This window comes from Paroedura picta, chromosome 3 (genome assembly GCF_049243985.1).
Source record: "Paroedura picta isolate Pp20150507F chromosome 3, Ppicta_v3.0, whole genome shotgun sequence".
Lineage (NCBI taxonomy): Eukaryota > Metazoa > Chordata > Lepidosauria > Squamata > Gekkonidae > Paroedura > Paroedura picta.
In genome coordinates, this window is record NC_135371.1 from 25,166,899 (window position 1) to 25,187,941 (window position 21,043).

Here is a 21,043-nt window from a genome sequence, read left to right on the forward strand (position 1 = left end):
TCCTGGTTCGTAGTGGTGTACCAGGCCCTTATTTGGGAGTACTTAATACATTCTTATTGCACAGAAGAAGGAAGAGGCAGAACCCAGATACACCCAAATCTCAAGCTTTAAATTCCTAAAAGGACAAAGCTTCACCACATGCTAGAAAAAATGATAAGTATCCAATCAAGTGCCATCATAGAGACTAGCACCTATGCAAGCACTGAGTCCCAGGCACAAAAATGAGCCTCCTCTTCAGCCACAAAACTGATTTTCTTTCTGGAGACGATTTTGGCCTGTGTGAATACCCATAAAGAAATCTGAAGTCCAGCAATGGTGTATAATAAATCATGAAAGATCAGATGGTTCTGGAGAGGAGAGGGGAGGAGAGGAGAGGGGAGGGGAGGGGAGGGGAGGGGAGGAAAGAGAGAGAGAGAGAGAGAGAGAGAGAGAGAGAGAGAGGTGTCCTATGAGAGGAAACATGGGTAAGTTAATTAAAGCAAAAGAATGTACAGTACAAGCCTTTGCCAAGGTACTCTAAACAAGCAGAATAAGCCAAAGGTACCTATAAGAAAAGAATGTATTAAACCAGGTAGCAAAAGATTTAGTCAATATGGGTGGATTGAGGGCCAGTGTGGTGTGGCAGACTAGGGTTAGAATCATAGAAGGAGCCATTCAGGGCATTTAGTCCAGCCCCCCCCCCCCAGTCAGTGCACGAGCAGCCTGACCAGTGCTTTTTTAGCTGCTACTTGAATACTGTGAGCATGTGTGGCAGACATTTGGACTGCCATGTGCTTTTGCAAGTATATTAAGATCAGCAACCATCCACATGATTGGGATACATGGATTCCATTCCCTGACCAGCCCACTGGGTGACCCTGGGCCAGTCACTCTTTTGTATCTGCCCTACCTCCCTTGTTTGTTGTGAGGACAAATTGCAGGAGAAACCAATGCATGTTGCCCCAAGTTTCTCGGAAGACAGGCAAAGGAGGGGGAAAAAGTTAATCTCTGTGTCTTTCTAGATAATCTCAATTTAAGTTTACATTTTTAAAAACAAATTAAATTTTAAATTTACATTCAAATATGTATTATTTATATTGAACTTACATTGACCCTCTTCATAGGTCACTGCACAGTTTTTAAATGGGATTATTCGTGTTAAAGTAGTCTTACAGACAACTAAGGACACATTTTGCTCAGAGATGGCAAGACTGATATGTTTGTGCAGCAGGTAAATACAACCTATAACAATGGGGTTGGGGAATCATAGAATCATAGAATTGGAAAGGATGGGTCATCTAGTCCAACCCCCTGCACTATGCATGACACTCACATCCCAATTGCTCATCTACTTTAACCTGCCACCCCTTTGCCTTCACAGAATCAGCCTCTCCGTCAGATGGCTATCTATAGAATCATAGAATAATAGAGTTGGGGACATAAACCAGTTCACAAAATGAACTGTAATAGCCTCCTTACAAGGGGGGAGGCGGTGCCTGATCTGCATAATCAGGAATAAGCAAATAAAGACAGCTGTTGTTATTGTTAGGTGCGAAGTCGTGTCCGACCTATCGCGGCCCCATGGACAATGATCCTCCAGGCCTTCCTGTCCTCTACCATTCCCCAAAGTCCATTCAAGTTTGCATCTACTGCTTCAGTTACTCTATCCAGCCACCTCATTCTCTGTCGTCCCCTTCTTCTTTTGCCCTCAATCGCTCCCAGCATTAGGCTCTTCTGCAGGGAGTCCTTCCTTCTCATGAGGTGGCCAAAGTATTTGAGTTTCATCTTCAGGATCTGGCTTTCTAAGGATCTGGCCTTCTAAAGACAGCTGATAGATGTCTAAAAGCACGCTAGAGACCAAGATCTTCAGGGAAGAGCTTTCAACATGTCAAATCTCCCTTGGGCAGATAGCTTTGACAAATGCTGAAGACCTTGTTTGTCTCTAAGGTACAACTGGACTCATATCTAGCTGATCTACAGCTGTCCACCATGGCTACCCTCTGAAACAAGAAAATAAGAAGGTGATGTCAAAAAAAAAAAAAAACCCACATAGAATTTCCTTGCTTTCTACACAAAGCTAATTAGGCTTCTACATCCTACTGTTCTTGTTATATTGTTGTTGTTTGGGATCACTGAAGTTGTGTTGTTTAGAATTATGTTGGATTGTTGTTGTTGTATTTGACTATTTTGTATGTTGATTAGTTCCATATACCCCCCCTGTGATGTTGTATGTAAACCACCCTGAGCCATATGGAAGGGCATTAAACAAACAAACAAACAAACATGTTTAGCCCTAAAATATTAAGCTCCTTTGGAAGCAAATATCAGTAAAATAATCAAATATAGATTTTCAAAAATATACATGGATAAAAATGATAAGTTCGTGTCTCTCTAACCACACATGGCCACAGCACAGAAATTGGGTGAGGGGAGAGGTGCCTCTTCTAAAATGGCAGTAATCTGGATTGAAATGTGCTTTCACAAGTCCATTAAGATTAGGAGTCATTGGCATGATTGTCAGCAGATAGCCTAAGGAAGTGGTGAGCTCCCCCTCATTGGCAGTCTTCAAGCAGCGGCTGGACAGATACCTATCCGGAGTGCTTTAGGCTGATCCAGCACTGAGCAGGGGGCTGGACTGGATGGCCTCTACTGATGCCTTCCAACTCTATGATTCTGGATTTTCAGGCTTCCATCTCATTTTAACCGACTCCCTCCTCCTCTCTGGGCTTGTAAAAACTCTGTCTTTAGGAACTGAAATCTAGTCTGCTGCAATGTATATTTAAGCAGTCACAGACAGAAACAGAACATCTTTCAGTGCTATGACATTCCTCTGCTCCAGACAAGAGAATGGGGAATTGAGCAATGTTTCTTGCAAGACTTGCAAAAAGCTCTTGGTGTGTTTGGGGTATTTAAAAACAAAACAAAACAAAAAAAGCACACACACACACACAACCTGGCAGATTGCCAGACATTGTAAATGCTCAAGAGGCCTGCTTCAGGAGTTTGTTTTTTTCCAACGATATTAACCCAATTCCAAGCGCAGAGAACTGATGGCAGATCAGAACCCAAAGCTATTGCTTTTAAGCTGAGTGGTTTTGCGTTAAGTAGTTCTTGCAAATCTTTGTCATGTACCAAACAGAGTCCCTGATTGCCCAGCTAACCATCACTCATACCACGAGTAAAGAGAAAGAAGAACTCAGTTTACTGAATGGACCAGCCAGACTACACAACACGTGTATAGTACATTGCGATACAGACAAATTCTGCACATGATCATTGAAAGCCATTAAATCCAATTGTGCTTCCAAGGAACACAGAGTGGTGACTGCTTGACCAAACCTTCCACCAGTACAATTGTTCTTGAACCCCCCTCCCCCGTATAGCATTCTTCAATTGTTTTAGTTTGTCTTATCAGGATTATTTGCTATTAGAATCAAATGTTATTTTATCATACCTAATAAAAACTGCCAGGTACTACCCAACGACCTACTGGTCCTCTGATTGGCCCTCAGTGGGAAGGCTCTCCCACACTGAAGGCCAATCAGAGAGTCTTCCCCACCCCCTTCCTCCTTGCCATTTCCAGCACTTGCCAGGAGGAAGGGGAGCCAGCAGGAGGTAAGCGCCCAGGTCTGGCTGGCCATCCACCTCCTCCATGCTGGCTGCAATGGGGGAATCCAGGGACGGTTGGCTGCATACTCCACTGGCACCGCGCTGCTCTTTCTGGCTGCCAGGTAAGGGCAGGGAATCCCCTCCACCTGTACTCTGTGGCCACCTCCCTTCTCCCCGGCCTCCTGGCTGCCAGGCGAAGGCCTGTCTCACATGTTGTGCAGCAACCATCCTATTCTTCCTCACTTCTGGCTGACAACGGAGGGCAGAGAAGCCCAGTCATGCTCCCTGGTGCTTGTGTGATTCTTCCTGCCCTCTTGTCTTCCAGACCAGATTGTGGAAGGCTGCCTGCTCTGCTCTTCCTAGCCACTTGGGGTAGGGTAGGGAGGCTGTGCTGGCCCTGCCACTCTCCCCAGCATCCTTGCCACGAGGAGAGCTGGGGGAGGGGGCCACCTTGGCCCCCAGCCCATTTTTAAAACAGGCCTTTCTATTAGTGTTTTGTAATCTGCTTACCAATTGACTGATGTTATATTATGGAACCTGCTTATCATACTTGTAATCCGCCTTGAGTCTCACTGAGAAGGTGGACTATAACTGGAAACACCAATAATAGCCCAAGACTAACAAAAAGATGCATATTAGTATTTTGAGCAAATAAATGAATGAATGGAGCCCCCATGCAGTACCTAGTGAAAACTGAACAGTTTCCATTGCTTAGTTTCTTGTCTATTTTACACTGCTTTTACACTTTCACACTATCTAGTTTTGCAATTTAGCTCTGTTAAATCATTTGTTTGCATTATACTGTCTTATGACACGAGTTATACTGTTTTTGGTGCGTTGCTCTCTAGTTTCGTAATTAAAATGTACTCACTTTGGGTTGTATGTTTTATACTTTTCTCACTGCATTGGTTAAAGGAGTCTCTTTGAGAAAGGCAGACTACGCCGGCTTCAAAGGGCATGCAGAACTGGCCACATGAAACGAAATGACACAGCATACAGCCCGCGGATATTCATCCATATGTCATGGGCATGCAGGTAACCTTCAGTATGGAAACGGAAGCATTCCAATTGCACAAGAGCATGCTAGACGTGCTAATGGTCTGTGACCTGCTATTGATATCTGGATGTCTATGCCCTTAAATTACCCTGGACAATGTCTGCTGTTTCCTGCTCAGTAACCACTATGTCCAAACGTCAGTTGAAACAGTGTGCATGTCCACTTTAGTAGGTGACTGGTTGTGATATGACTGGCTGTGACAAAGAGCATAAGAAACTACACAAGGTGGCCCGGGCAGCAGAAAAATGCCGTACAACAAATCAGGAATATAAATAAGGCGGAGTGCAAGCAAGCTGCCTCTAAGCCAGTGGTTCTCAACCTGAGGGTTGGGATCCCTTTGAGGGCCAAATGACCATTTCACAGGTTTCGCAACAGGACAAGCAGCTTGGCCACGGGGGGGGGGGGTGTCCTCTGCACAACAGCCTTGCGGGGTAGATTGAGATAGAGTGTTCATCTATCTGGAAGAGTGGGAAAGAGTGAGATCGGCATGGTGGGACAAGAGGCAGAAATGAACTGAGAAACCCTGGGGGGGGGGGGGAAACAATTTATATACAAGCATGAACAATGGATTTTCATGCCCTTGGTCAATTTTGTTTTAATTTCTGGGAAAGAACACTTGCATAATTTTATGGGTGGGGGTCACCACAACATGAGGAATTGTATTAGAGGGTCATAGCATTAGGAAGGTTGAGTACCACTGATCTATGTCATAGAAGCTATAGAAGCACCAGGTTATCAGGAGGAGGGGAAAAGAGTAACTGAATGGGGGAAATAGTGCCATGAGGGATAGCTTCTCCCCGTCCTAATTACATTCCAATAAAGCTTCTTTGAACTGCCTCAAATTCAGTCCCGAATATGAACTTGTGTATTCCTCAAACATGCAAAAATTGATTGTCATCAAAGAGGTTATAAGAAACAGGCCAATCCCAGTATCTCAGATATCATGGCAAACTGGAAGTGGGTCAGTGTAGATTCTGATGAAAATAGGCTTACCTGATTCAGTAGGCTGAGCTTCCCTAGTTGTTTGGTAAAGGGGATCATTATTAAAGCCAGGGGAAACATCAAGCAGACAAGAAGTAAGAACAGAGATCGGCTGAGTCGCACCTACTAGACTTCGGCATGCAAAGGATGCCATGAATTACCTAATATGTGCCACAGAATGTTGCTTCCTGGAAAGTTCATTGATCAAACAACAAGAAATGCTCCAAGCATTCAGAGGTTCTGGAGTGGATCCTATCCTACCACTCCACTGAACAAAGTGGAAACTAATTGGTAGCCAGTGTAGCTGGTGCAGAGTCAGAGTAATATGATCTGACCACATGATGTTCCAGTCAGTAACCTGGCAGCTGCATTGTGAACCACCCGGAGTTTCAGAAGCATTTTCAAGGGTAGCCCTACGTAGAGAAAACTGTGGTAGTCCAATCTGGAGGTGCCATTGCATGGATCAATGCGGCAAGGTCTAACCCAGACAGACAAGGAGCTAGCTAGCAGACCTGGTGTAGATGGGGGGGAAACGCACTGACCATGCAACCTTGGACAATGATAGTGCATAATCCAACTATATCCCGAGGCTCTTTACAGAGTCTACAACTGTCAACTGGACACCACTGAGTCTTGGGAGTGACCACTGGACTACCACATCTGGTCACTGGCATAGTGCCAAGAACCTCGAATTATATGTCAACCTGACAGCTCCCAGGGACCCCAAGAAATGATCAAATTATAGCTACAGGAGAGGGCATAAAATAGCCAAGGTGACACGCAACTTCACTTGAACAAATATCATTCCCCCCAACCCAATACAAGAATCAGGTTTCCCCTTTTTCTCCTATAGTGTTAATCTCTTTGCAAGAACAAATACAAGATTAGTTACAAGTGTTCAATAGAAGGGTTCCGTTTGCTTTAAGGGGAGTTTGTGGGCACTGTGCTATTTATGGTCTCCTTATGACCACAGCTTAGAATAAAACAAACACAAAATTGAACTGTGCAGGCAGGGTGTTTTTTTCTTATATGTGTGTTAAGTGGTGTTTTCAACTGGAAATGATTTGTGCAATGCTTATTGTAAGAGGCTGCCCAATGTTGAAAGACATGGCATTGAAAAAATGACATCCTTTCCCTCAAAAAAGTGTGTGGCCAAAGGACCAGGGTGTGTGAAAGTAAACATGGCCAAGAAGGCACAAACCTCTAAATCCTATTAGGGACTCTGCTGTTTTTTCTGTCCATCTTGTAAGGCTTAGACAGATGAATGGAGATCAAAGGAAGAAAAGGAAAGAGGGATGAAGAAAGGGAGAGTAGCTACATTAAACAGGGTGTTATTAAGTCATTTGCTCCTCTGTTGACTTTGGCATGCAATGGTGTATTTAGCCTGGAGCAAGGGAGTGTCTGGACAGCTATGGAGCAAACAGGTCAACTAGTACAGTAATTGATGTCTTGGTAACAGCACAAGCACCCCAACCTGTTAAGGGACTTTCAGCAGCTTGAATTAACTGAGGCACTGTACTCCATGGGGGAGCTCCAGCCTGAATTAGGAATCCTGTTTTACTGCACTATTAATTAATCTTATAGTTGCCAACCTCCAGGTGGGGCCTGGAGATCACCAGCGATTATGGTTAATCTCCAGATTACAGAACTCAATTGAACAGGAGAAAATGGCTGCTTTTGAAGGTGGACTGTATGGCATTATACCCCTTCTGAGGTCCCTACCCTCCTCGAACCCTGTCTTCCCCATACTGCACCCAAAATTGCTGGGAATTTCCCAACCCAGACTAGTATCCCTAGAGAACCTGCGTAGTTAGCACTCAATTCTGCTTTCAATAACAGGCTCCATTTTAAATCTCAAGAGGAAAGACAGGACCCTGGATCCACCTTCAGCTGAGAGTTGCTATCTGTGATGTCACTGGAAGGAAGAGAGGAATTAGCTAGGAGCCTGTCCATTATGCCTGACTCCAGCTCTAGTTATGAACTCCCTCCTTCCCACTTCAATGAGGCCATCAGAGAGCAGATTGTAAGCAGACAAGGAATTGTGTTTGGATTGAATTCCAGCTGAGAGCTTCCTCCTTTCCTCTTCCATCAATGAGGACATTAGAAGAAAGATAGGAAAAAGGATGACTTCTCTTCGACTGTGTCTGGACAAACCTCAGCTGAGACTCCCTCCCCCAACAGATATTTCTACTGAATTTTAAATGACATCACTACTGGGTGGAAATCTATTACCATCTCTTCCACTGTGGAGAAGATTCTTGTCAATGGAAAATGGTAGACCAAGAGAACTGTCCTAGCAGGGTCTATTCAACAGCTCTTACTTGCGGGAAAGGATTCTTAGAATTGCCCTACAAATAGTAATGAAGAATAATCTCACAAGATAAGGTACCAATGAAGAAGAAGAAGAAGAAGAAGAAGAGTTGGTTCTTATATGCCGCTTTTCCCTACCCGAAGGAGGCTCAAAGTGGCTTACAGTCACCTTCCCATTCCTCTCCCCACAACAGACACCCTGTGGGGTAGGTGAGGCTGAGAGAGCCCTGATATCACTGCTTGGTCAGAACAGTTTTATCAGTGCCGTGGCGAGCCCAAGGTCACCCAGCTGGTTGCATGTGGGGGAGCGCAGAATCGAACCTGGCATGCCAGATTAGAAGTCCGCACTCCTAACCACTACACCAAACTGGCTGAAGCAATGTTGGGACTTCCCATAATGTTATGAATATGCTTTTTAATCCTTGCTCCCTACCACCACAGTCCTTTATCACAGTTTAAATTAAAAACTAAAAGCTATGCATATCCACTTCTGGTTCCCCAATTATCAGCTGTAGAGAATGTTTTTTCAGTTCTCTGTTCTTCCCTCCATGGTTATTAATTTCAAATTTATTTATTGTTCAAGGCCCTTCAAACCTCCCTCCTTGCAAACATACAATATCAATGTAGCACTATGTTCTATAGTCTTGCCTTACTGTGCAAATATAGATTTTAAAAACCCATACAGTTCCATACCCTGCATAATGTGGTGCGGTCAGTGTGGTACAGTAGTTACGATTCAGATCTAGGACTAGATCTCTGACTTCAAATGCAGACTTCAGAATGAAGCTCCTTGGGTGATCTTGAATATATTGTTCCCATGGTCCTTAGCCAATGACAAAACGGGGGGAAGGGGGAGAGACATGGGACACTGGGAGTTCTTTGGAGGAAGAGTGGAATAGAAATCTAACAGTTCTGATGCGGGTCAATGACTGTAAATAAATAAATGGATCAAACCTAACAGATGGACAGATAGATAAGAAAAGGAACAGTGCATTAAGACACAAAGCACTCAATGTGCAGACAGAACAGAATAAGCTATATACAGGACTTGTCCCACGACAAGGAACATGGCAGAAGTGAAAGAGAAATGCAGCCACTCCTTGCAGTCAAGCATGCAAGGCATTCCTTTGGTGTTGTCCTACAGAACTTCTCATAAGTCATTTATTTTGGCCCCTATTCAGAGCACCATTTAAGTGAAATAGCTACCTTTTACCGTGTATTTAAATGTTCTCTCAAAGTAGGGACTTGGTGTGCATTCCTTCAACAGTCAGAGATTTAAAAGTTGTTTAGAACACCTGGGATATTTTTTTTAAAAAAAGGTCTGCCAGAATGATTGAGATATTCTAAACAACTGCTATCGATCTATTCAGGTTTCTGTACCACACCCCTCTATCTGAGCATCTTTCCTTTTGGACTAGCACATTCCCAGCCCACATAGGCTTTGGGGAGTTGTACCAGATCTCTGATAGGATACGAGTCTCTTTGTTTCACGGTTCAAGTAAGCGGTAAGTATATTAGTGATTTGTTTCTCTTACCGCCTTTAAAGGCACTAATTAAGGCGGCTCTAAGAGTGTCTCCAACTCCGTCTAGTCAGGGTTTTATAAATCCTTCCTATCTGAGCTCCATCAGAGACGTTGATAGAATCCTAAGCCCACCACTTGAAGTTCAGATCCATGTTCCTCCTGGTTGGGAAAATCCTACAAGGAGGTGCTAGGTAAAAAAAAAAGGTAAAGGTATCCCCTGTGCAAGCACCGAGTCATGTCTGACCCTTGGGGTGACGCCCTCTAGCGTTTTCATGGCAGACTCAATACGGGGTGGTTTGCCAGTGCCTTCCCCAGTCATGACCGTTTACCCCCCAGCAAGCTGGGTACTCATTTTACCGACCTCGGAAGGATGGAAGGCTGAGTCAACCTTGAAGGAGGTGCTAAGGTCTTTATTAAAAATCATGGACAGTTTGTTGCCAGTGAGTGCTTTCCTTAGCCCTCTTAAACTAACTAATTGGACCACTTTTGAAAACAACCTTCCCTGGAGAAGAATACAGGGGCTAACTGCAGACCTCTAATCCTTAAGGTGATCAGGCAGGTAGTGCAGAACAACTCTAGGGTTAGCTGAGTAACACATCTGCCCCTGGCTTTCTTGAGGTCTGGTTTCAGGACACAATCAACTTTGGTAATACTTGTGGATGATCTCCATTTACATCCCTACTGTTGTTGCTGAATGAATCTGCTGCTTTTTACACAGAGGGTCATGTTATATTGCTGAGATGGCTGAAGATGGAAGTGGTTAAAGTAGTTTTTGTTGGACAACATTCAAAAAATTGCTGGAGGCACTGTGGAATAATGGGGCTTTGGCATGGGAAGCAGCACTTTCCCCTATGCTATTTAACATCTCGGTTTGGCCCCTTGATGAGATTGTCTGGAGCTTTGGAATTGGGTGTCATCAGCACACTGGATATACTACACTGAAAAAGCCACCGGATGTTATGATCTGAGACAGTTCCTGAAGTGGTTGGAAGAGAACTGCTGAAACTGAATCGAGACTGGACAGAAGGTATGCCACTCAATAAGGCCGCTACCTCAACCGCCCTGAGCCACAAGTGAGGGCAGCAAATAAATTAAATAAATAAGGAGAGTTTTGGAAATGGAATACAGCTATCCTCAAAGAATTCCATTAAGAGCTTTAGGGTTTTGCTTGATTCAGCTTTCCCATTGTAAAAGAGAATTTGGTGGCAATGAGGGTATATTAGCATGCTTCTTGATGTCCAACTATTGTTACTGTCCTTGAAAATGACATGGAAAAGTCAGCTGCTGAAGAAAGTAGCCCATAGATGATATACTGTGGCCTGCCTTGAGAATTACATATACAACTGCTCTGGCAATTATAAAGGTGATTACTGGCAGATGTGGGGCTGGGGATGCCAAGGAGAAAATAAATCCCCCAGCTGTAACCAGAGTTATTATGATGGCCAAGGTCTAGCTGGTGAAGCATTAGGGCACTGTGTTCACTTCTGGTCCTAGCCTATAATTTCACCAGCCAATCATTATCAGAATTACCACAGTTGTAAGGGAGAGCCAACTTGATGTGGTGGTTAAGAGCAGTGACATCTAATCTGGAGAACTGGGTTGGATTCCCCACTCCGCCACATGCGGCCAGCTGGGTGAGCTTGGGCTAGTCACAATTCTGTTAACGCGCTCTCAGCTCCACCTACCTCACAGGGTATCTGTTGTAGGGAGAGGAAGGATAGATGATTGCAAGCTGCTTTGAGACACCTTCGGGCAGTGAAAATCCAGGTTCAAAAAAACAGCTCTTGTTCATGTATATGAAATGCTTGCCCAAATAAATTAGGTACAATCCAGACAGCGTTAGCCCAGCCTCAACGATTTCCTTCAGGATGTCAAGCATATACTTAAATCTAACACTAAAATCAGCAGGACTTAAAATGCTTACCTCTGGCTGGTTTGTGCGCTTTCAAAAGATACATAAATCTGTGCTACACTAGAGTAATAACTGATAAACAACTTGAGTCAAATCATTTTGAACCAACAGGAAAGGCAAAGTATAAATACTTTGATAATAAATAAACTACAAGTTTTAGAAGCAGCTGTTAGAACAGACTATATAGTATCTTGATACTGGTTTTTTGATCCTTAGACTATGTAAATGCTGTCCTTAGATGGCTAAGGAGTTAGCAAGTGTCATATGGGGAGCGGTTAATCTCTAAGGATGGATTTCCCTTTTCTCCCCTAAATCTGTTTTGCAAGATTAAATCATACAATTGTTGTTGACAGTTCTTGACGAGATTTAAATTGATTAGTGATCAACTCAGTTGTATTGTTATGGTCTTAGGCTAGTCATAGACATTTACAATGATCTACAAAGCTATGTGGGCACATGCCTACTTGCCCAGACATTTTCACCTTGCCTGCTTTGAACAAGGAAACTGTCAACAAATCCATGGCCTGGTACTCAGAAGCTGCTCTCCAACTTAGATTGCAAGAGCAGTGATGTTGAATCAGACCAGGAGTCCATATTGTCCAATATCCTGTTCTATGCAATGGCAAACCTAGAAGACCAACAAGCAGGGCATGAAGGCCAATGATTTCACCAGTTGGTTGGGATCTACTAGCAGCAGGAAGAGAGAGATGAGGAACATGCACTCCTTGGACAGAAATCCTTTCTGCCAGTACATCCAAGCGATGTCTGCCCCCAGCAATCTGGTCTTCAAGAGGCTTACTGTGCATGGAAATTATATTTCGTTATTGTGCCTTGTATCCACTGATGAACTCTTCATCCCTGAATTATTATAATCCCCTTTGAAAATCAATGAAACTAGTGACCATCAGTAAATCCTGTGACATTGGTAAAGGTATCCCCTGTGCAAGCACCAAGTCATGTCTGACCCTTGGGGTGACGCCCTCTAGCGTTTTCTTGGCAGACTCAATACAGGGTGGTTTGCCATTCCCTTCCCCAGTCATTACCATTTTACCCCCCAGCAAGCTGGGTACTCATTTTACCGACCTCGGAAGGATGGAAGGCTGAGTCAACCTTGAGCCAGCTGCTGGGATCAAACTTCCAGCCTCATGGTCAGAGCTTCAGACACCTTGCGCCACAAGAGGCTCTGTGACAGTGATATCCAGAACTTAATTATGTATGAGTGAAGAACTTCTTTTTGTCTAATCCAAATCAACTACCCATTATCTTCATTGGAGGCTTGATGGCTTCCCTAAACCACTAACTTGTCTTCTCATTGCTTCTGAGTTCTGGGGATAGGTATTTTTCTCTTGAGCTGACAGGCAGGCTCTGCCAGAAACCATCACTTGGCACCCTCAACCCTGATACCAATTAAAAGCTCTCCTAGCAAATGGGGGAAAAAAGCAGTTCTCACTCAAAACTGCTCACAACACCCTTGAAGTCTTTAAATAAATTGCTGATGAAGCACAACCTATATAGCTCCACATCTGTACATCACTGTAATTCATTAGCCAATCCAACTCAAAATGTGTTATTTGAACAGCAGCAATAATTTAGCTGTCATAAAACTGGGCTAGGTGACAGTAGCTATGTTTATATTTTGAGCATTTTCTCTTTCCTGCTGCATATATAAATATGTACACATTCATTTGCACTCCCACATGGACAGCTACACCCAGCTGTTTGGGTAATCCAACAGCACTTTCATACCTACCTTGTTCTACATTTACACCCATGACTAATGCAGGAAGATTTCTTATACTGTTTCATTAGAAACTTTTATGGCTGGTTAAACAGCCCCAACACTCCCAGAAACTATGCATATGAGAATCAAGATGCTTACATGAAGAAGAAAAGACAGTTAACTCTGAAATATTTTCTTACTGAATTTAGCTCAGTGGATCTTGAGATTCTGACACAGTGCCATTCATTTTTTGTTGAAAGAGAAAGCTTTTGTCTTCCTTGGCTTCCCCAGACCAAGGAAGTTCTGAAACACAATGCAAACATTCTTCCTATACAGTAGTCAAGTAGAAAGGGGTGCTTAATCTTTTCCTTGTCTCCCTAAAACTACCCATCCCACTCAGTTTTCACCTCCAACACATATTATGGTAAACATCATCAAGTACTGGATGGGCAGTGCAATGCTCAGCAGAGTTATACCCTTTTCAGCCCATCGTCTCCACACCCTTACATTTGCCCTCCAGCCACAGGTCTCCTCTATGATGATTCTCCACTAAATGCTCTCTGTTTTAAATGCATTATGTGTAATCTGTAACATTCTGAGAAAAGATTCCATGCTTCTGAGAGCAATTGTTCTTGTGGATCCCCAGAGCAAGATAAAGGCTAAAAATGGTGCAAACAATACTTGCAGTCAACTAGTTGTCTGTTTGGTCTGGTTTGCCAATTGGAGCATTTATTCTTGAGCCCTAAAATAGCCCTCTCCTGTGACTGACTGGCATGTTTCCCTTTGGCAGAGGGTAAAAATGTGTTAATTGTGAACCTTTGTGCACCTTTCCAAATGGCTGAAGGTTCCCAGAAGCCACTTTGACTGTGGACAACACGAAGAAGAAGAAGAGTTGGATCTTATATGCTGCTTTTCTCTACCGGAAGTAGTACCAAAGCGGCTTCCGGTAGAGAAAAGCAGCATATAAGATCCAACTCTTCTTCTTCTTCGTGTTGTCCACAGTCAAAGTGGCTTCTGGGAACCTTCAGCCATTTGGAAAGGTGCACAAAGGTTCACAATTAACACATTTTTACCCTCTGCCAAAGGGAAACATGCCAGTCAGTCACAGGAGAGGGCTATTTTAGGGCTCAAGAATAAATGCTCCAATTGGCAAACCAGACCAAACAGACAACTAGTACCAAAGCGGCTTACAGTCGCCTTCCCTTTCCTCTCCCCACAACAGACACCGTCTGAGGTGGGTGAGGCTGAGAGAGCCCTGATATCACTGCTTGGTCAGAACAGCTTTATCAGTGCTGTGGCAAGCCCAAGGTCACCCATCTGGCTGCATGCAGGGTAGTGCAGAATCGAACCCAGCATGCCAGATTAGAAGTCCGCACTCCTAACCACTACACCAAACTGGGTCTCAAGAGTCCAGGCCAAGCAACGTAGAGAGATGAGTGGAGTGTGTGTCAACAGAAACCAGAAATGTAACTCTTTGTAGCCAGGAGCTCATGTATACAGGCAGCCTTTACCATACATAGTGCTAGTGGTTAAGAACTTATGCACTGTTCCTGTTGCACACTGAGAGATGTGAATTAGGAGCAAGATGTTTAAATTCTGTTATAGTTGACTTTGGAAGATGCCTCAAGTAGACTTCCTGGAGAGGTGGCATAGAAATCTAATAAAGGTCTATGTTTCCATTACTGTGCTGTAGTGCACAAGGTGTTCCCCCCATCCCCAACAGGAAAATACATATTTTCTTAATGCAAGTTCAAAGAAGGAAGCGAAGCAGGCAGCTAAGACACCACTCAGTGGTATTCTCTGTCAGCTGTGTGCTCTGGAAGGGAAATCAAAAGCTTGAAAATAAGGGTGGGCATAAACCAAGAAAATGTGGAGTGGTTTACGGCTGAACCATGAACCAATCCATGAATTGAACTGGGAGGCTCGTTCATGAACTGAACTGGTTCATGATCCTGCAAATCCCATTGAAGTAACCGTAGCCCCTTTAAATGGGGTTTGCAGAAAGCCTGAAAAATAGCTAGGCAGCAGGGAGCAAGTCTGCCACTCAGCTGTTTTGGGCTGACGGTGGGGCCATGCAGCTGTTTTTTCATGCTGTTTTGCAGTCCTTACTGCACAAGACAGCCTGAAACAAATGAGTGGAGGGGAGCATCTTCACAAACCACCATGAACCACACACATCACTCTTAAAAGACTATGGAAGTTCATGATGGTGAATCCATCACAAACTTCTGTTCATAAATCACAATAAGGGCAAAATGCACCATGACTTTTGCTTCGTGATTTGGTTTGGGGCCATCCCTATTTAAGCACTCCCACTTTTTTATGTCTTCTAAATCAGATCTGCATGGATGCCCTCTATTTCTGCTATTACCCTATGGCCTAAAGAAGCAGGCATTAGTTCTCTTCCTTCTGTGCCACAAAAGGAAAATATGGGCATTCAGCCAACAGGAAGCAGCTTAATTTCCTTAATGATAGAGATATACATCTGCTAAATCAAATGACCTACTGGCTATACTGCCAGGAACATCCTTTTTTATATATACCTGCTAGATCTCCTCATATTGCCAGAAAAGGCAACAATGGAATTTACCTGTTTCTACCTTTTATAGACATTTGCCTCTTGTTTTAAACAGACCTATACCTGTACCTGCCTTCATCCCTTGCTCTTTCTTGTCCAGCTGTTGCTGCTTTTCCTCATCCTTCCCCCAACCTCTGTGAGTTCATGGAAAGAGAACAGCAGCTATCCTTCCTTTTGTCATTTTACATTAACTGTTTGGTCAATAGAGAATGGTTTTTATGATAGTCTTCACACATCTTACATACTTTTTCTACATCGTTTTTTCTACATTTCCTTTACAGCTAATCAAGCCTTATGGTGGAGCCAATCTCCATAGCATACCATTTCAAAACATACAAGCAGCATTTCAAGGGTTAGAGCAGGAGTAGTGAACCTGTGGTCCTCCAGATGTTCATGGACTACAATGCTGGCACAGGCTCATGGGAATTGTAGTCCATGACCATCTGGAGGACCACAGGTTGACTACCCCTGGGTTAGAGAACATTAGTCATTGTAGAATACTTTCTTTATAATGCAAAATAAGTATTTAATTAACAGGAAGTATGTGTTGCCCTTAGGCCATAGTGTCTTTTTAAATACTTGTTGATATCAGTGAGTTCTTCCCACAGTCTATGTCAGATTACAGCTTAGATCCATTATCAAAATACTTTCCATGCATTGGTTCTTGCTTCCTCCTCTGTTGCAGTGCAAAGGATCTCCGGGAGCTGATACTTGGGTTCCCTTGTCCCCAGGGAGCAGCACATCAGAAGGCATTTTGGGCTGCAGCCAGAGGAGAAAGTAGGAAGGTTGCATTCCTTGGGTGGAAGACCTTCCTCCCATTTTATGCTTTGCAGGATTGAAACTCACAGGTTTGGGTGCTTCTCATTTGCAGAAACTGTGAAGCACTTCAGTTAAAAACAACATTTAAAGTTTCAAATACGTCAGCAACAGAGCGAACAGCTACATCGTAAATGTTGAACATGTATGTCAGGGTTTACTAGGATTATATTACCCTGGGTAGTGCTAGAAGAAATGAAAGATTTGGAGAATGGGAAACATATGAAAACACTTTCTTAAAGTGACTGTGATGAACAAGATTTGTAATGATTTAGTTTCCATTTTTGGAAGACCTGTGCAGCACTAAAATGTGAGCAAACTGGGAAAGCTTCAGATATTTAATATATTTTTATCCTACCCTTCTACCACTTTGCCCCTCTCAATCACCCTATAATCTAGCAGGGGTAGTCAAACTGCGGCCCTCCAGATGTCCATGGACTACAATTCCCAGAAGCCCCTGCCAGCATTTGCTGGCAGAGTCTTCTGGGAATTGTAGTCCATGGACATCTGGAGGGCCGCAGTTTGACTACCCCTGATCTACAGCATTCCAGGTTGTTCTCAACCAGAAGAGATAATACCATTTTTGTATAATACTTCTACGCCCCATACAGTGTAATCATGGAAATATGGATGGGAATACTAAAATATATCAACGTTGGTTGTCGCATTTCTGTGTTCTCTGGAGATTATGGTATATCAAGCAGAAATTTATGAATGGAATTTTTATTGATAGAAAACCCATATTATAAAGTAAACTCACACAAGATTAATGCAAAACAGAGGCTTTCATCACAGTGCCTATAGGTGCCCTGGTGCGTGCTGACATCTTTCCTGATGTCCACTGAGTCTTTTTAGAAAGTGGGCAGGACCAGGCGAGGATTCTGCCCAGCAAAGTTTCTGAGTGGCCACCAGAAATTCAATTGACTGTGCAATTCCCCCCCCCCCCCCCAGATGTTGCTTTGGCAGAAAGTGCCACCACAGCACAAAGGTCTTCACCGTGTGATTGAAGGGGAGCTGTGGCAGCCATTTTGTTGCTGGCTGTACCCTATGCATTGGCAATTGTCTGGCTCTGCCTACCACACTGTGTGAGGATACCAAAGGTGCCCACAGGCTCAAAAAGTTTCAGGATCCCCTGTGTAGTAGATGAACAATTATTTGAGATAGAATTAGACAGAAACATTTATTTTCATTTGCATTTGTATTCCACTTTCTTCCACCACAGAGTGGAAGTGGTGCCCCCTGGTGTTCTTAGGAGACCTCCCATACAGGCACAGAGCAGACAAAGACATGCTTCACTTCGACAACTGTTAAAAACATGAACTTGAACACAGGACACCCCAATGTTAGGTACTTTAGAGGCATTTAATAAGTGTACAAATTCCTGAGCTGTTACTGTTGGCAAGTATAATTGTTTTACTCTGCCCCCTTATCTATTGCCACATACCCTTCAAGATATTTAGAAGCGAAGGCAAGTGACTGAAATAAGCAACTCTATGTATGACAAATCATTATACAGAAAGAGCAAGCATGTTACCTTATGCACACAGGACTTGGCATTCAAGAAGAAGAGCTCTACTGTCGTTTTGTCTTTCAGAAAGGAAATACTTTCAATGTAAAATCTGAAAGTAAAGAAGGAAATGAGACGCTTGGCTTCTTATAGTAGTTCCCACTGAAAACTAGCAGTAACTGCAGGATTGTGCTATAGCAGAATACATCAACAAGATTAGGCTCAACCATGAAAGGATGATGCCTGACAGAATAACTGTGATTGTCCAGGAATAACTCAATAGGGATCTTTCAGGAAATATACCTGAATACTCTCCTCAACACTGCATAGCTGTTATATCTTGTCAGAATATTTATTTTGTTACAACATTTCTATCCCACCTTCCTGCCCTTATAAAGCGCCACGAAGGCGAATATGACCATATTTTAAAACTATTAAAACCAATCAAACACACACCTTTAAAACAAATCAAAAACAAAGTCTTCACCTGTGGGTGGAAAACAGCAACATAAAGTGAACAGATGACTCTCCTTGGGAAAGAGTTCCAGAATTTTGGTGCCTTGACCAAGAAAGTCCCTTCCTGTGTTGCCACCCACCGACTCTCAGAGGGCACGGGAACCCAAAGCAGAGCCTCCAAAGATGACTGTAGTGCTCAGTGCAGGTTTATGAGGGAGTAGAGGGTCTTTCAGATATGTTGGCCCCAAGACCAATACCTTGAATTATGCCATGAAACCAATTAGCAGCCAGTGTATACAGGCCAAGATTACACTGATATGATCCACACAACTCATTCCAGTCAACATCCTGTCTGTACCATTCTGTAAAAATTGAAGTTTCCAAATACTTTTTAAGGACAGCCAATGGAGAGTACATTGCAGTAATTGAATCTAGATGTGACCAGGTCATGCACCACAGTGGCCAAACCTTTTCTGCTCGGGAAATGTCACAACTGACTAACCAATCAAAGCTGGTAGATACCATGCCTGGCCGCAGCTACGACCTGCTTATGCCACAGCAGGCCTGGCTCCAAGAGCATTCCCAGATTACAGTTCAATTTGGTTAAGGAGCATGCAGCCCCATCCAAAACGGGTGACACATTAAAACCCAGGCCAGACCTTTTGCCCACTGAGCAAAGAAATTACACCAGGAAAACAAAATAACTTAAACATGAAAATAAATGTTTTACAGAAAAGTCCAAGATTGAAGCATGCCTAGACATATTCTGAATTTTCCCAGTTAGTTGGAGAAAATTTCCCAGTTACTTGAAGAGACCAGCTACATGGACCAATGGTGTGACTGGGGAAAAGTTGCATGTAGCTTAATCCTCTCTAACAAATTTCAAGGCACATTATATTCAGTTTGGTTCAAGGGATTACAGAACTTTGTGATAGTTCAGCTCTTCTTTTCCTACCAGGCTTGCTGGTTTCAAAATGAGATAGGATTCAAGCACTTTTCACAGTCACACAGAGGAGGAAGCACAGAAGGTGCAGCTTTTCACATATTATATTGTGGTGGTAAGGCAAAATATACATGCTAGAATTCCTTCAGCTGTCAAAAGCAGGGTAATATTCTCACCCCCTGAAACTGGAAATTCTCATCATATCCTGTATACGCATTTACTTTCCCTGTTTTTCAACCTCAATTTGTTAAATGTTTCTTCTTCTGGACAACATATCTTCTTTCTTCTACACTGCAGTATGCACTGTTCTTTCTTATCACCACTGAAAGTGCGACGCAAGTCAAAACCACAAAATGATAAGGATGATGAAGAGGATGACCAGTGAATATCCTGCTGTCATCTTTTGTGGTTACTGCCTGTCACTGTTCCAAAAGAGTCATTCAAAAGATGACTTAACTTATGCAAACCGCACTATATATTGAATTACATCATGGCACATACAACACAAGACTGCTGTGCTAATTCCTGCCACCTTCGCAGGTTCATGCTTTCCCAAGGAATGTTTCTTTTGCTGGAATATTAAAAGTGACAGTACAAAGAATAAGGATATTACATATAACTCAGTGGTTTCCAACTTTTTTATCACCGGGGACTGGTCAACGCTTGACAATTTTACTGAGATCCGGGGGGGGGGGTAGTCTTTTGCCGAGGGGTATCACCGCCATTTGAGCCCCTGCTCCATTTGCTTTCCCACCGGTGCCCCTGACTTCCCGCCGCCCACTGGGGGATGCTGCCAGCAGCAGCTGTGCAATGCCACACCAAGGGGGAGCCCCAGCCATGGCAGCCGCTGGAGAGCACCAAAGGTGAGCCAGCAGCAGAGTGGTATAGAAGCCCCCAAGGCAGCAGCCGGGGAGGAGGACAAGAAGGAGCCCCGGACCGGGGGTTGGGGACCACTGATTTAACTGAAGAAAAACCTTTTTAATGGCTTGTGTACTCATTGCATTGGTTACTTGGTTTGGGTTTATTTGTAGGGAGCTTCCAGGCAACAGCCAAGCATTGGATGTTAGAGGTAGTTTATTAGAAGGAAGCAATTTTTAATCTGAGATGTAATTGGCATTCAATTTTATGCAACTTGTTCCCTATTAAGGGAAAACTCAGCCCACCAGTGATTTTTGGGAGTCTGCTGGTTGCTCAAAAGTCTCATAATAGTCACCCCTGCAAAAAAATAAAAATAAAAATCCTAGGTTACTGGACTCCTGGGGGGCCATGGTATCTGGATGGTGCTCAGTTTGATGACTCATATGTTGTTCAGGTCAGCTAAAGTTCAAGGGCTTGGATCACAGTGTTTTCATCCAGTGCAGCAAATGCTAAAAACTTTTTCTAAAAAAAGGAATAAATACAATGTGAGCAGCTCCAAGCTCATGGAGAGTTCCAATTTCTGTTTCTTTTCTTTGAGCAGGGGAAGATTCCATACATGTATAGTGTTTGTTACAAGACTTAGTGTTATTTATAGGGTTACAAAAGAAGAATTGTGTGGCACCTTAAAGATGAACACATTTCTTTATTGCTGTCCTGCTTTTTTGTTGATCAGTGGCGTTCACATCTGCTTAGATAACTTATGAAACAAATACATTGATAGAAAACACAGACAG

General features: G+C 43.3%; 1 protein-coding gene across 10 annotated transcripts in view; it reads right to left on the reverse strand.

Annotated features, from left to right (window-relative positions):
• Window positions 1-21,043, reverse strand: part of FRMD4B (FERM domain containing 4B) — a 266,219-nt gene that overhangs the window by 106,697 nt on the left and 138,479 nt on the right. For 8 of the 10 annotated variants that reach the window (XM_077325142.1, XM_077325143.1, XM_077325144.1 and 5 more), the window contains one exon: window positions 18,020-18,104. The exons of 1 other annotated variant lie outside the window; for it this stretch is intronic. In XM_077325142.1, the coding sequence (XP_077181257.1) occupies window positions 18,020-18,104 (85 nt within the window). Of the gene's footprint in view, window positions 1-18,019; window positions 18,105-18,479; window positions 18,518-21,043 lie in introns of those variants that run through there. One more of the 10 variants, XM_077325147.1, reaches the window with a different exon arrangement.